Source organism: Lolium perenne, chromosome 1, assembly GCF_019359855.2.
Source record: "Lolium perenne isolate Kyuss_39 chromosome 1, Kyuss_2.0, whole genome shotgun sequence".
NCBI lineage: Eukaryota > Viridiplantae > Streptophyta > Magnoliopsida > Poales > Poaceae > Lolium > Lolium perenne.
This window is the reverse complement of record NC_067244.2, coordinates 243,149,754-243,164,669: the sequence shown is the minus strand read 5'-3', so window position 1 is coordinate 243,164,669 and position 14,916 is coordinate 243,149,754. Positions and strand designations below refer to the sequence as shown.

At 45.2% G+C, this 14,916-nt stretch overlaps 1 protein-coding gene across 1 annotated transcript; it reads right to left on the bottom strand.

Moving 5' to 3' along the window:
• Nucleotides 1-11,439: 11,439 nt before the first annotated feature.
• LOC127327443 (uncharacterized) lies at nt 11,440-14,178 on the bottom strand. Its single transcript, XM_051354215.2, has 4 exons — nt 13,948-14,178; nt 13,643-13,660; nt 12,622-12,653; nt 11,440-11,920 (listed from the first exon to the last, which is right to left on the bottom strand). Exons 2-4 carry the CDS (start codon nt 13,643-13,645, stop codon nt 11,545-11,547), a joined length of 411 nt encoding a protein of 136 aa, XP_051210175.1. The 5' UTR covers nt 13,646-13,660; nt 13,948-14,178; the 3' UTR covers nt 11,440-11,544.
• Nucleotides 14,179-14,916: the final 738 nt, after the last annotated feature.

Below are 14,916 nucleotides of genomic sequence, written 5' to 3'. Positions count from 1 at the left end.
CTCTTGAAGAGACTAGCTCCACAAGAGAACCACTACATGTTCATAATAGTAGGTACAAAGACCCAAGAGTGTGATGCAATGAACAAAGAAAACAAATGCAAGAGTCTTGACAAGATAGGACTTGGTCACCACCTTGACAAGGCTCCAATACCTTTAAGCTTGCTTGTGTTGACGCCATGAGAAAGATATAGATAAGTGACTTGATGACGACAACAAATTCCTTGCTTCCGGACATAAGACTTGTGGCTCCAAGGTTGACCACCCAATAAGCACCTCCGAAAGCAAGGTTCTTCATGGATCAAGAGTTGGAGATAGGAGCCCATTTTTCAATGGGCCCTATCTTCACATTCTTCTTTTCATTGATCCTTCTTTCTCTCTCGATCTTCCTTGGCATGATTGCCACTCCTCCTTCATTGCATAAGTCCCCATAGGCTTCAATGACTCCTTCCAAGAATTGGACTTGGACTTGGAGACTCTCAATCTCGGACTTAAAGTGGTTAACTTCATCTTCGTGATCACAACATTGCACCTTCTCTTTACTCAAGTGATAGTATTCATTCAAGGCCTTCTCTTGAGTTGAGATGACTTCCAAGAATTTTGCATTGTGTCTTCTCAAGAGGCAAACTTCGTCAAGGAGCTTGTCACAACATGAATTAGGACCTTCATGTTCTTTCTTCTTGGCAAAGGTTGCAACATCCTCAATTGACCATTCATGATTTTCTTCAAGATAATCCTTCTTTGCCTTGAGCTTGTCCAACCAACCAAGAGCATAATCTCGGTCCTTGATGAGTTGGGAGATGAGAGAATTGTTCAAGTCTTCAAGAGTAAGAGCACTAGCTTCAAGAGTCATATGCATGCACACTTCTTCCTCATAAGCTTGAGTGAGAGAGATAAGCTCTAATTCCTTCTTCTTTTCAATCCCTTCATTTTCTACCCTATGGTCTTCATCTCCAACCATGTTAGTTCTAGGCTTCTCGGTGAAGGAGATCTTGGTGACGTCGTTGTTGAGGGATAGCTTGGAGGGCCCTTTTGGAAGAGATCTAAACTTGCTCTTACGAATGAGGTATCCACCATTTAAGTCCCTTCTCTCGTAGATACAATCCGCAACGAAGTGACTTTTGTCGCGACAATTGTAGCACGAGTTCCTTGGTCTTGAGTTTCGTTTCTTGTTTTCACTCCAAGGAAGGAGAGCATTGTAGAACTTTTTCTTGATCCAACGGTCATCCACAAATGTTGCTCCAAGATCTCGCATTTGCATGGCGAGAGCAATAAGGCGCCGATACATCTCTTCGGGCGATTCTCCCTCTATCATGACAAAGTCGTTGGCCATCACTTCACAAAAACGAGAGCATTGGATGCTCCCATTTCCAAGGAAGAGCTTGTCAAGTTCGTCCCAAGCTTCCTTGGCGGTCTTGAGCGAGTGGATATGAGCGCGGTCCTTGGGAGTAATGGCCAAGTGAATCATGTCGATGGCGATGGCATTGAGTTGGTGGTCCACCATTTCCCTTCTTGTCAAGTTCATTGGGTCTTGTGGTGAATATCCTTCTTCAATGATACGCCAAAGCTCGGTAGAGGCGCTGCGCACATGAGAACGCATTAAGAGTTTCCAATCACCAAAGCTATTAGATTCAAGTAATGGTGGTAGACCATGAGTCAAAATTCAAGGCGTGGGTATTGGGACATTTACGGCATAATCACTTGGTGGAGACACCGCATGATCATCTCTTAATTGTCCTGCAACCGGAGATTCATCCTTCCCTTTTGATGAGGTGTCAACATCCTCAAGATCCTTTTCCCGAGGTGAATTTGTTGATCGCTCAATAATTCCAACACAAGGAAAAATGTCAACTTGTGGTGAGGAAACATCGACACCTCTCTTAGTATCTATGATGGGGTTTGATTTCAGAGTAATCAACTCCATCATCATAGCCTTCAATTGAGATACAATGGATGACTCCAATTTCTTGAGGTCATCCAAAGTAGCCGGAGTATTATCGACACTTGATGATGGAGGTGTTTGCTCACGGGGAAGGACACCATTCACAACCACCTCTTGTTCGGCCATTTCTTAGGCGGTAAAGCCCGAGCAAGAAAACCTTGCTCTGATACCAATTGAATGGATCGTAGCGAACAAGAGGGGGGGTGAATGGGCGCTACGTCAAGTTTTAGCCTTTTTCAATTTTTAGTGCAACAGAAGATAAATATGATAGCTTTAGCGATGGCGGTGTTTCTACAATGATCCTAGACAAGTACAACAAGCAAAGGAACAATCACAAGATAGTAAGAGTAAGGAGCGGGACAACCGGAGGGCGCGGAGACGAGGCGAGGTTTGTTTCCCGCAGTTCCTCCCACAAAAGGGAGTACGTCTGCGTTGAGGAGGTGCTAGCCTCACACAAGAGACTAGACGGCCACACCACGAAGGAAGGCCTCACCTTCTTCCTCGAGAGAGCTCCACAAAGGTGCTCCCCCTTCTCCACTAAGGCACCGGTCGAGGTGGTGATTCCTTCACAAGGTTGGGGCGAGCTCCACACCACAAGGAGGCTCCCAACAACCCATGGAGCTAGTACAACACCAAGCTAGCCTCCATGGATGCACTTCTTCCAAGATTCCACAATAGGAACTCTACCACCAAGATCCACTAAGGACTACCACGAATTGGTGAAATTTCTCTCGGTAGAACGATAGATCGGGGTCTCCTCCACCACTCCTCAAAGTATGGGCAAGATTGATTGGGTAGAGAGAGAGATCCACTAAGTTTGAGCTCAGCAACAATGGAGGAGAGAGAGAGAGAAGAGCTAAGGCTGGCTGGAGAAGAAGGGGCCTTTATATAGGTCCCTCCAAATCCAACCGTTACCTGCTGTTTTTGCCTAAGCGGTACTACCGCTTCTGGAAGCGGTACTACCGCTCTGAGTTCGAATCCCCACTGAACTTGTCCACGTGGACACGTTGCGGTACTACCGCTTACGGTACCGCTCGAGGTACCGCAACAGGGTCCAAAGCTTACTGGACTCGAAGCCGTACCGAAGCGGTACCACAACGGTACGAACGTAACGCGTTACGGTACTTGAGCGGTACCGTGGGCGGTACTACCGCTCTCAAGCGGTACTACCGCTCATGGTACCGTAAAGGTACCGTAACGGGTTCTGTGGGACATTTCCATATGCAATCCTCAGAGCGGTATCTCGGGCGGTACCAGTAGGGGTAGCGGTACTACCGCTCCTGGTACCGGTAGTACCGCAAAGACTAAAACAACTTTTTCCTCTTTTCCTCTCCTACCATGTTACCTCACGACACACACACAAAACCAGAAAACCTAAGATCTACGCTTCAGTCTTCCGATCATAGTGTGTTCAGCGAGGGCACCGTACACCTACAAATCCATCAAAGATAATCTTTGTGCACGGTTAGAATTGTTCGAGTGTTGTTATCAAACACACAAAACAAGGGTCATAGATCTTGCTCTTACATGTACAATACTAATTTTAGCAAGCTGATTGCATCTTATACATAATTGTACTTATGATGCAGATGAATCATCCATGGATGTACGGTAACCGATGTGCTCCCGCTTTCAGAGAGGACGTTAATTCTTTCCTGCTTGTGGTCGAGGCCAACAAGTCGAATCAAGATTTTATGTGTCGTCCATGTCTGAAATGTAAGAATGAGAAGGATTACTCTTAGTCAAGAGACATTAAGAGCCACCTGCTTCGGTTCGGATTCATGTCCAACTATAATGTTTGGACCAAGCACGGAGAAGAAGGGGTTATGATGGAAGACGGCGATGAAGAAGAAGATAACGATGACTAGTACCGATCTATGTTCTATGATTACAATGATACCGCAAAGGAAGACAATGAAGAAGACGAAGGTGAAGAACGAACACCAGATGATCCTGTTGATGATGATCTTCGTCGGGCCATTTCTGATGCAAGGATAGACTGTGGCACATATAAGGAGAGGTTGCAGTTCGACAAGATGTTAGAGGACCACCACAAATTGTTGTACCCAGATTGTGAAGATGGGCATAGAAAGCTGGGTAGCATATTGGAATTGCTGAAATGGAAGGCAGAGGCCGGTGTGATTGACTCGGGATTGAAAAATTGCTGATAATATTAAAGAAGTTGCTTCCAAGAAATAACGAATTGCCCGCCAATACGTATGAAGCAAAGAAGCTTGTCTGCCCTCTAGGATTAGATGTGCAGAAGATACATGCATGCATTAATGACTGTATCCTCTACTGCGGTGAGAAGTACGAGAATTTGAATAAATGCCCGATATGCGGTGCATTGCGGTATAAGATCAGAAAAGATGACCCTGGTGATGTTGAGGGCGAGCCACCCAGAAAGAGGGTTCCTGCGAAGGTGATGTGGTATGCTCCCATAATACCACGGTTGAAACGTTTGTTCAGAAACAAAAAGCATGCCAAGTTGTTGCGATGACACATGGAAGAACGTAAGAAAGACGCGATGTTGAGGCACCCCGCTGATGGTCGGCAGTGGAGAAACATCTGGTGAAGTAATAGACGACAACGGCTTGTTTAGTCCAAATAGGCGCAACAAATGATCCCCATGTAATCATTCGAATAGGCGACGGGCTTTAGTCCCGGTAGTAGTGAGCTCCATGTATATGTATAAGGGGAATCTACAAATAGACTTTTGCTTCCAGTATTTTTTTGCTCGATCTATATATAATGAATGAACGTGTAGAACTTGTAGTAGCGTACAAATATATGCAAATTTTATTTTAAAATGAAAAATGAAATAAGGGGGGGGGGGGGGGGGTGTGGCGAGGGGTGCTGCACCCCTTAAACCCTACCCGCGACAAAAGGGTGTGTCCTCTGGGCGCCCCGCGCCTGCCACGTGGTGGACCATATGTCATGGGTGGTAAGCAACCTGCGACAAAGGGGTGGACCTTTTGTCCCGCCTCCGTTGTCGCGGCTGGCCGCCCGCGAGAAAAAGGGCTTACGACCCACGATATTAGACCCGTTCTCCATTAGTGAACCTGCACACAAAACAATGCCTGGACCGAGCTGAGGCCAGGTGAGGATGCCTGGACCGAGGTTATAACAAAAATATCTACAAATTAATCTACCCATGATTGTGCATCCATTTTCATTGGTAGTTCACGATGTACGACACGAAGGCGAACCCCATGCTGTCGGCCAACGGTACGCTGCAGAAGAGGCTGGATCGGTTCGTGTGCAGGCTGGAAGATTTCGACATAGACAGCATCGAGATGATCGGGAAGGATGCCTTGCCTGGTGTCTCGTACGTGAAGAGAAAGACAATCGACGGGAAGGATCTCAAGCTGGCACTCCCTGTCCTGCCCAGCGACCACTTCGGGCTCATTCTGACGATCGCCCGTCGTCAGGCTGGACGCGCTTCGTCGGAGTGATGTCGTGTTTGCTCAGTGGCTGGACCTGTTTTGTGTAATCTGAGTACCTGACTGGGGTTCTTTTGTGTAGTAGTAACATCGTTCTAGACCTCTTCTGTGTAGTATGGGGGCTGTTTCGTGGATGCTCAGGTGCTATGGAGGGCACCAGTCTGCTTGTCGTTGCTTCGTTTTGCTACCTGGTGAACCTGGCATCTTGATGCTGAACAGCTTGCGTTGTTCTGTCAGTGTCAGCTAGATGTAACTGAGTGTAGCAACATTCAGAAGCACCTCTCTTCCGTTAGAGTTGGACTGGGCCAGAAATTGTACACAAGCCCAGCCCATCTATGTATGTATGTAACAAACAGGGCTGGTCGGCCTATTGGACTACATTATATCAAGTTAAAAACACAAGTGGCCTCATGCACCGTCACCACATTCTTAACACACAAGTCAAGAACTAAGTGGAGACAACAGCAGCAGCCACCTCGGATCGCAATCATCGAACCTTTTGCTGTCTGCAGCACTGTCCGAGCATTAGATTCGAAGGAGGCGGGCAGCAGAGATCGGTAACTGAATTCCTCCATCACGTGGTGTATTCTCTTCGAAACAGGCTTTTGCCCCGTTAAAGGCAAAATGTGAGAGAGGTTCTAGGAACTGTTGGAGCCTATGCAGTGATTATTGGGCAGGTTAGTACGCACACTTGTTTATATATGCTGCATCATATGTATAGATGAATGAAAAATAAATTACCCGCAAAAAAAAAGATGAATGCAAATTGCACGGGTTCGTTCATGGTTGGCATGGCATTATTGATGCAGACATGCAGTGGCGATCAGCCGCAGCGGCGGCGGCAGCTTCCCTGCTTGCATGATTATCTGCAAAACGGAACCATGGCATAAGTTCAGTCCCTCCGGATGTATAGATCAGATAAGAATGACAACGCACGATCGAGCATGATATACAGTAGAACACATTGGTTTGGCATCGTTTCTCACGGTTCGGGTGTTTCATCCGTGTTGCCAAAGAAAAAGTGTTTCCTCATTGAGAGCGAGATGGCAAGTTAGAACAACACAAATTTCGCAATGTTCCAATTGCCATGCGCACATGTCACGGTCATGGTGTAGTAGGTTCAGAGTGAAAGCTAGTTTGGTCTTTAGTCTAGGAATTGCATATCCTAGCGACGTTGGATTGGAGCGACCACTCAGGATGGCAATGGAGCGGGTTTGGACGGATATGCCAAAACCAGATCCATGCCCAAATCCACCAACTTCGCTTTGCCCCGCCCACGAAACTATCCATGGGCATGGTTGTCGCTCCAAATCCAAATCCACTGGATATCCAGATATCCATGGATATCCATGTGTTTACGTACTATGTACATGAACATAACATATTAGAGCGTAACAACACCACTTTATTAGCATTTCGACAATATTTATGTAACATTTCAGCAATAATTATGTGGGCAATGAATAGGAAGAAGAGGAAGGGAGATGGAATGAGAGCAAGCCCACTGCCCGCCGGTCCGTCTCCTAGGCGGAGCAGAGCAGGACTGCTGGAGGGGTGGAAGGGAGGTCCGCCAACCAAGACCTCCCTCAGAGGGGGAGGCCATGAATATAGTGGTAATCATGGGTTACGTGACTTAGTGGGCCTTTGGTGATTTTTTTTTTGACTTGGCCTTTGGTGATTTTGGCCTCAAGAGAATAGCAGCTAGGCCTAGGTAAAATCCTATGTCTCAGTGACATGTGGGATCCTCATGTCAGCTGGATATCTATTGGATATCCATGGGCAAAACCTCTATCCATGCCCACCCCATGAGTTATTGGATATCCTCCCCATGAAATCCGTGGGTATAATCAGCCCACCATACCCATGCCCATTGGGTCGGATATCCGTGGATACCCGAATCCACGGATAAAATTGCCATCCTTAGCGACCACGCTGTTGTACGTCTGCTCCCACCCCTACCCGACTCTGAAGAGAAAAGGAAAACGTGGAGTCAGGCTTGAGGTGATCTTTTTGTTTACACTAACTAAGATCCACGCGCAGGAACCGCACGACTCTGGGGCGTGGGTCAAGGGCCTCATCGGCCGGCGCTCTTCGTCGGCTACACATACAGAGGCAATTCTGCGACGACGAGATGGCGATCGACGACGAGCTTTACGAGCGACATGCCACACAAGGCAGGACGCGCCCCATTGTCTCCCGCGACATCGGCTACACATACAGAGGCAATTCTACGATCGATGACGTACATCCGACTGATGCGAAACCTCTGCGATGCTGGATGGGACGACGATTCGATGGTAGAATATGATGCTGACATGGAGATGGATTAAACCGAGGTGGTGAACTACGGCGTGCTGATGAGTACGTACACAGGGCGGGTGACTGACAATGGCGGCCGTGGAAAGACGACGCCATGCCGAGAGGAGCAAGTTAATTAACGCGCCCTGGCCGATAGATGCTATAGAGTTGGCGACTTCGCGTTGGGTCTGCAAGTGCTGACTGCCATGCTAGCTAGCGAGCGATCATTGCCCTTTAGCTTTGGCTCATACATTCATGTACCTGGCGAGAGAGAATAGGTGACGACGGCAAGGCAGAAGCAAAATTGTTCAGAGTTGCATTAGAGTTTGTCAGAGTTGTCTTGAACGTTGACGGTGACAACAGGGACATATGGAGCCGACTCGGAGGAGTTGGGTGCCGTGGTGCCTCTGCATAACTGTCGATCCACATATGATACAAGGCTATTGATGTTCACATGCATGCATATAGCAATGTGCTTGTATGGACGCTGCTTTTGGTTGCTGCATGAAACGAACATGGATGAAAAAGAAACGAGGAGACATGAAGGAAGAAAGAAAGAAGTAGCGGTCAATAGAAGTGACAAGATGAGAGCAAGACGAATAAAAACACCAAGAACACTATTGTGTACTTGCTTCAGCGGTACAATGAGGCATGAGGTCATGAGAGTATAAAGGGAACTAGAGAACAAATCCAAAAAAAAAATTGTTGTAGATAATTCACGCAACAAAGGTATTCTGAGATCAGCTTGATTAAAAAAAAATCAAAAGGATGATTGTTACTGGTATTCAGTATTTTTTTTTTCACAGAAGGACTCCTAAACTTACGCAAATGAGATTGGACTCTTCATATTTTGCTTATCTATGGACTCAACTGGATATATTAGCTCTCACGGTAAAGAAGGATGTAGTCATAAAAGAAATATAATACACGCTTACAAGAGAGAATAATAGTTTAATTAAGGATTTTTTCAAGGATCAAACTAAAACTCTGATTTTCATGGATTAGCATGTTCAAACATATGCATGTATCGCTGGATACGGAAGATCTTCTAGATGCGAATAGGCAATCGATTGCAAAAATATTAAAAAATAGAAATGAAGACGTGAACATGAACATGTATAACAAAGATGTGTTTTCGCTGATCATTGGAATTCCCTAATAACAAAACTTAATTAGTTTTTCTATATATATATATATATATATATATATATATATATATATATATATATATATATATATATATATATATCCAAAATAGTGGGCTACCATGGTGGCTAGCTGTGCACCCACCTCTTACCATTGGATCATCCTATAAGGCATTTCCGACCGCAGATCAACTTAACGCCGTTAGCTACTCCAACCGACCACGAACCCACCAGGTCAGGTTTTCTCTCACTCCAACCGACCCAAATGCAACAGGGTACACCCACCAGGCCACTACGCACGCAGATGCCCCCCTCTCTCTCTCTCTCTCACCTCACCCGACCACCACCATATACGCAGCTCCGCCGGTTCTTCAACCATGCTTCCCGCCGGCTCAAGCTCGTCCCGCCGCTTCTTCCATGCATCCATCCGCGGCGTGGCCCCCGATTCATCCCTGTGTTTCCCATCAACTCCAGCCCGGCCAATCGATTTCGTTCTCTTTTTTCTCGATCTGGATCTGCATTTTTTTTTTCCAATTTGGATTTGTATCCTTTTTTCCAGAGCCTCCTCTCCACTGTTGTTACCGCGGCCGGCTAGCTGAGATCAGTGTCGATCTCCGCGCCGGAGAACTGAGCCAGGGAGCTCGCCGCCTGATTTTTTCGTCTGGATCCCCGCTGTTGGACCTGTGTGTCTCCTCCCGCCGCCGGACGCACGCGGTTCCTGCCGCCTAGTGTGCTCCGAGACGCCGTGGTCAACGCCCGCTCGATCCAGATGCGGAGTCTAGGAGGTTGGGATGTGGCTCTCCGGTGAGGTGGGGCGGAGCTGTGGACATCTGCAGACCCAAAGATCCTCTGGCCACTGTCCAGGCCCCGCTCTGATTCTTCCTCCGCCGCCGGCACACCTGCCTGCCAGGAAGATCCAACCAAGGCGAGCCGTCGGCCAGTGCATACGTGGTGGTTCTTTGCCGTTCGGATTCGCGCTCCCGTTTGGGAATTTTTGGTGGTCTCCAGTTTTGTGAGTTTTGATTCTTTGGAATGGTTGGTATTGCCATCCAAACATCCTGGAGATCGTGGTCAGCGGACCGATGTATTAGATCCCATTTTTTACACTATTTTGTAGCCGGTTGTTTTTCAATTTGGCAACACTCAAATTTGTATCTGTTGGATCTATCTTCCAGATCCAGTGGAGCCCGCTTTCTATTTTCTTTTCCCTGATTTCTGGCAAAGCAGATTCTGGTCTTTCGGTTCGATTTTACTATGTTCGATTCTGGTCTTTCGTCATATTTGGCCTGAGCCTTTCAAGTCTGTTCGGGCTAAGCAATCATTTTCCGACTTCCTCCAAGTTATTCATTTTGCAAGAATTATATGCGTGACTCACATCACTGTAACCTACCTCTCATGTACCCATGGTCATGTACGGATTTTTTGCTTAATGAACTAAGGTTAAGTGATTTTGCATGGCGTGTCTCCAAATATTTCTCCTTTTTTTCAAATTTTAATGAAATATTCGTTTTGCAATTCCAAACCATAGGGAAGTCATTTTGATTACGAGTCACTGCTTCTAAAGGAGCTCATTTTTAACTACGGTCATGTCACTGTAAATACATGAGTTTTTTTTTGTAAATGCCACTCTAAGTGCTACTGTAACTACAAATGAAAATACATGATTTTTTTCCATAAATACCACTGTATGTATGTACCACTATGAAACTATTGTAAAATACATGAGTTATTTTTTGTAAATTCTGCTATTAATTCAACTGTAAATACATGAGTTTTCCCATAAATACCACTATAAGTACATGAGTTTTGCCTAAATCTTATGTAAATCCACTATAAAACATTAGTTTTCCATAAAATACTGCAAGTTTATCTCTTGTTTCAAACGCCAATCTAATGTCAAATGAAGGTGCATTTTTACAATCCGAAATGAATCCCAAACATTACTGTATGACATGTTCACTGCACATGCATGGAAACAGCATAGGAAACGACAACTGACCCAGCATTCGAAACTACCATGGAACCAACATCTAAAACCACTAACCGAGCTCAGCTAACAGACGTTTTCTTGCACAGATCACGGTGCATGATCCAACGACTACAATAGGGTGCGTAGCTAGCCACCATGGTAGCAAATCCGCGTCGATATATATATATATATATAGATGCGCTATTTGACTCCCTGGGTGCAGAATATTATTCTGCACCCCACCCGTCCGACGCGCAGCGCCGCAAAATTCCAGGTCTGGACACTAAATCGTTCCAGCACGCCCCCACCCGTTCTGCATGTGACATAATATTACGGCAGCCTGACCCGCGCACGGAATCCATCCCGCTCGTTGCATGTGACGTAAGGTTTTTTTTCCATGTACGGCGTAACTTTACATGATGCATGCCAAGTAAATCCTAGACTACGGTCTAGTCATGCGAAGTAAATTTTCTTTTCTTTAAGTGCAATGTAAACCCATACCACGAACTAAATTTACATATCAACTCACAGGTCAACAATTTTATATAGGTTCGAAAACGGCATAATCATATTCGGGCAAACACATATCAAAAATTCAATACTAAGTAAGTACCTAAACTGAATCTGTTTTTTGGAACGTAAGAATTTCACAGCAAACGCATAATTTCCACCGAGATATTCTGGCGTCCCAAATGAGGGCTTTTAGATCCACTAATTACAATTTACTTCCCATCGATAACCACTTATTACTCACATAGCTGAGCTACCCCGGGAAAGAACAGAACTGGCTAACACCATCATGTCAGCGTCTTGCCTGCTAGCTCCTGCCTCCATCTGTGTAATGGCTAAAATCACATAGTTTTCCTCAGGATTTATATCTTTCGGCTCCTTGCGATAGCCAGCTAGTCCACAAAAAGCAATGCCGGAGAGAATTGTCAGGGGAGCTGATATCCCGTACGATGGCGCTGCTGTCAAATTCAACCATATTTCAGGGAGCTTCTGGTGGTGGCCTGAAGCCATTGGTGGGGACGGGAGCTCCGGTATCGACCACTGCACTGCACCTGTCTGAAGAGGACATGTTGTAAGGCGAGTCGCCTGTGCTGCCTCTGTGCTTCCCGCTATCAGCCTGGCATTTTGATGCATGTCATCACAGGTCAGATCGCTTACGCAACCAATAAGCAGAAGATCAACTAAAACAATATCTATCGGGGTGTAATTGGTGGCAAAAACCCTAAATGAAACAGAGTAACACAACCTAAAGTATTGTTTGCTAAGCCAGTAACTAGTATATGCATCTCAAAAAAACTTCAGTATAGGCATATATACTTCCCATCAATACTAAAGCAAGCACTTGCACATGTACACTTAAAGAATGCACAAAGGAAATTAGTGATCGACTTTTTATACTGCTACAACTCTAGCATATGTTCTGTATCGAATCTCTACCTAGCACCATTAGCACTTCGTAGTTCTCAAACAACTCCCCATCACTAAAATAAATCTCAACTGGAAAATGGTCACTTATATATCAGAATCTGAAGACCATACACACCATTTTGCATCAGTATGGTGAGCAAATCAGAGGACTGCAAATACTACTTTTCTATCTAATCCAAAAGAACTTCTGGTGTAATTTTTTTTTGTCATCTGACATAATAAGCTTATGTATCTAGGCACTAGTTTTATAGCGTAAACATGAAAACTACATTTCCTAGGTTCCAAACTCATGATGTACAAAGATAACCGCATGATGTAATACACTTACGTGAGTAGACACAAGTTACACAGAACAAACACAAAAGCTACAAGCTAATACATCATGCATACCCGGTCAAGGCTAACTCCACATTCCTTGCAGTCTGTAAGGGAAAAGTACGACATAAGCAATTTAGACATGGAAACCTGCAAGTGACGACTTCAGGTCACATGATCATATATAGGGCAATGTGAGTGATACATACAATCTTGAAATCCTAAGGAGTTATCTGTCCATATGGATGAACAATCCTATTAACAAGGTATGTTTGTTACTAGACTGTGCAAAAAAAGAGGTTAAATCTGCAAGCCCTGCAGAAATTGAGAGCTTGACAAAATAGGATTTTGTTTCAGTGATAAATTGTCGAGGTATGTATTATATTTCAGGAGTAGCTAATGCATCGCGTGATAAGAAGTATTGCCAGCTAGTAAACCACAGACAAAAGGACCACATAACTACTCCATGTGTTGTGCTTAAAGGGAACATGTTGCTGAGGAGAATAATTATTTTTGCAACAAGGTAATTAGCAGAATGATATGCCGACATACTTCTTTAATTTCACATATACTCATTTCCAAAGACTAACTACAACTGAATTTATATTAGCGGCATCTTTGGTGCTTGTCAGTATATAGATGATTATCTCATCCTGTATGCAAGAAACATTTATGTGACCTTCTGGGCTTCTGAAGCTAGACTAGATACTTACAAACCATAGTTGAACTATTCTTAGAAAAAAAAATATTAAAGCTCAGTGATCCACGTATACTCATAGACGTATATGACAAAAAATTCCTGTTAACTTTAGGTTCAGGTTCTTCTTATTTTCTTTATTGAAAAAGAAGGTTCATGTTCTTTCTATCTCACCAATCATAGATTTTGCTACTGACTTTTAGCTAGCTCCAAGGTTACGGAAACAAAATTCTAAAATTTAAATCCCTAAAGTTACTTGTACCGACTAGACACGGGGAAAAACAAAAACTGATCAAAGTGTTACGAATTATTGTCTGCGTAGTCCCACTGTGGTCAATGTTTTTGTGTACTCTCCTTTCCAGTTGAAAAATGAAGCTGCAGCTAGCTTTTTGATAGTACCATCAGAAAAAGCAGAACCTGATTGGCCAAATAAGTGAAACTTTTTATTAGCTATGTTGACCAAATGATCTAACCAAGAGAAGAAACATGAGATCTTTCAGATGAATCTACGTACACTTTGATCACAAACAATTGTAGTTATTTTAGTCTCTCAATCATTATAACTTCCAGAGTTCTAATTGACTATCAATTATCAAACACAAAGATGCAAGAAACAAAAAATTGACATAACTAGTAATCTTTGATAACACGGAGAGTCCCTACAGTCATAATAATCATTCAGAAGTTTGAGGAATATCCCTGACCTTGGGAGGCAGCTGAAGGTTGGAGAACTTGAACGGGATCTTGAGGTCGGGTCGAAGGTTGGAGCTCAACGTACAGAGGTCGAGGTCGATTTCAGAGGCTAGTGGAGGTCTGAGACCTCGGGTGCTGGTGGAGAACGAGATCGCAGGGAGTCCGCCCTGCTCGATCCAATCCGGACACGAACACGTACGAGATGCCGCTTCTCCAGCCACGGCAACAACGGGAGTCCATGCTCAGATTGCTGCTAGAATCCTGCTCCCAACGTTTGACCAATCAAATTGGGAACAAGAATTTTGACAAAAAGAGGAGAGATGTCGGGAGAAGCTTTGGTACCGGCTGTCCTCCCACGAAGATGATGCCGCCCAGTCCAACCGCTGCGACGAGATGAACCGCAGAAACGCAGGCCGCCGAGGCCATCTGCTCGACGCCTGCCGCTCCCGCCGCCCGTCGCTCACCGTCTCACGACCCGCCGCCGCGTTGAGCCGCTCGCCGATGTCTGCAACCAGCGCCCGCCGAGATAACGCGCCGTCGCCTAGCCACCGAGGCCGGCCGCCGGCGTAATCCGCAGCTGCAGTCGCTCGCCCACCGCCGCAGTCCCTCGCCGCTCGCCTCGAGCCGTCCGGATTCCGAACCGCCCGACGCACACCAGCTCTCGATTGATTCATCGAAAAAAAAAATTGCGGTGCGTAGTAATTTCGCATACTTTTCGTGTTCATTGTTTTTCAACGTAAAAAAAACAAAATATATTACTACGGTGCGAAGGCTGGGCCGCACAAGGTTGATGGTCCGGTTCCGTAAATCGACCCGGGTGTAGAATTACTTATTCTGGTCTGCTATTCTCGAACCGGTTCGAGAATAACTATTCTCCAACCCTTTCTGAACTTTCGCGTGTTTCACAAGTGAACTTCTCGACGGAATACCAGAATTACATATTCGTGCAGACAGTATTTTCATGTTGATTTTCAAACCGC

What these genes read in the sequence shown, in the direction of transcription:
- LOC127327443 (XM_051354215.2), bottom strand. An exon ending in GTGGAGTTAGCCTTGACCGG is followed by an intron (nt 11,921 to 12,621) that starts GTATGCATGATG and finishes TCAAAATGCCAG; the next exon opens with GCTGATAGCGGGAAGCACAG.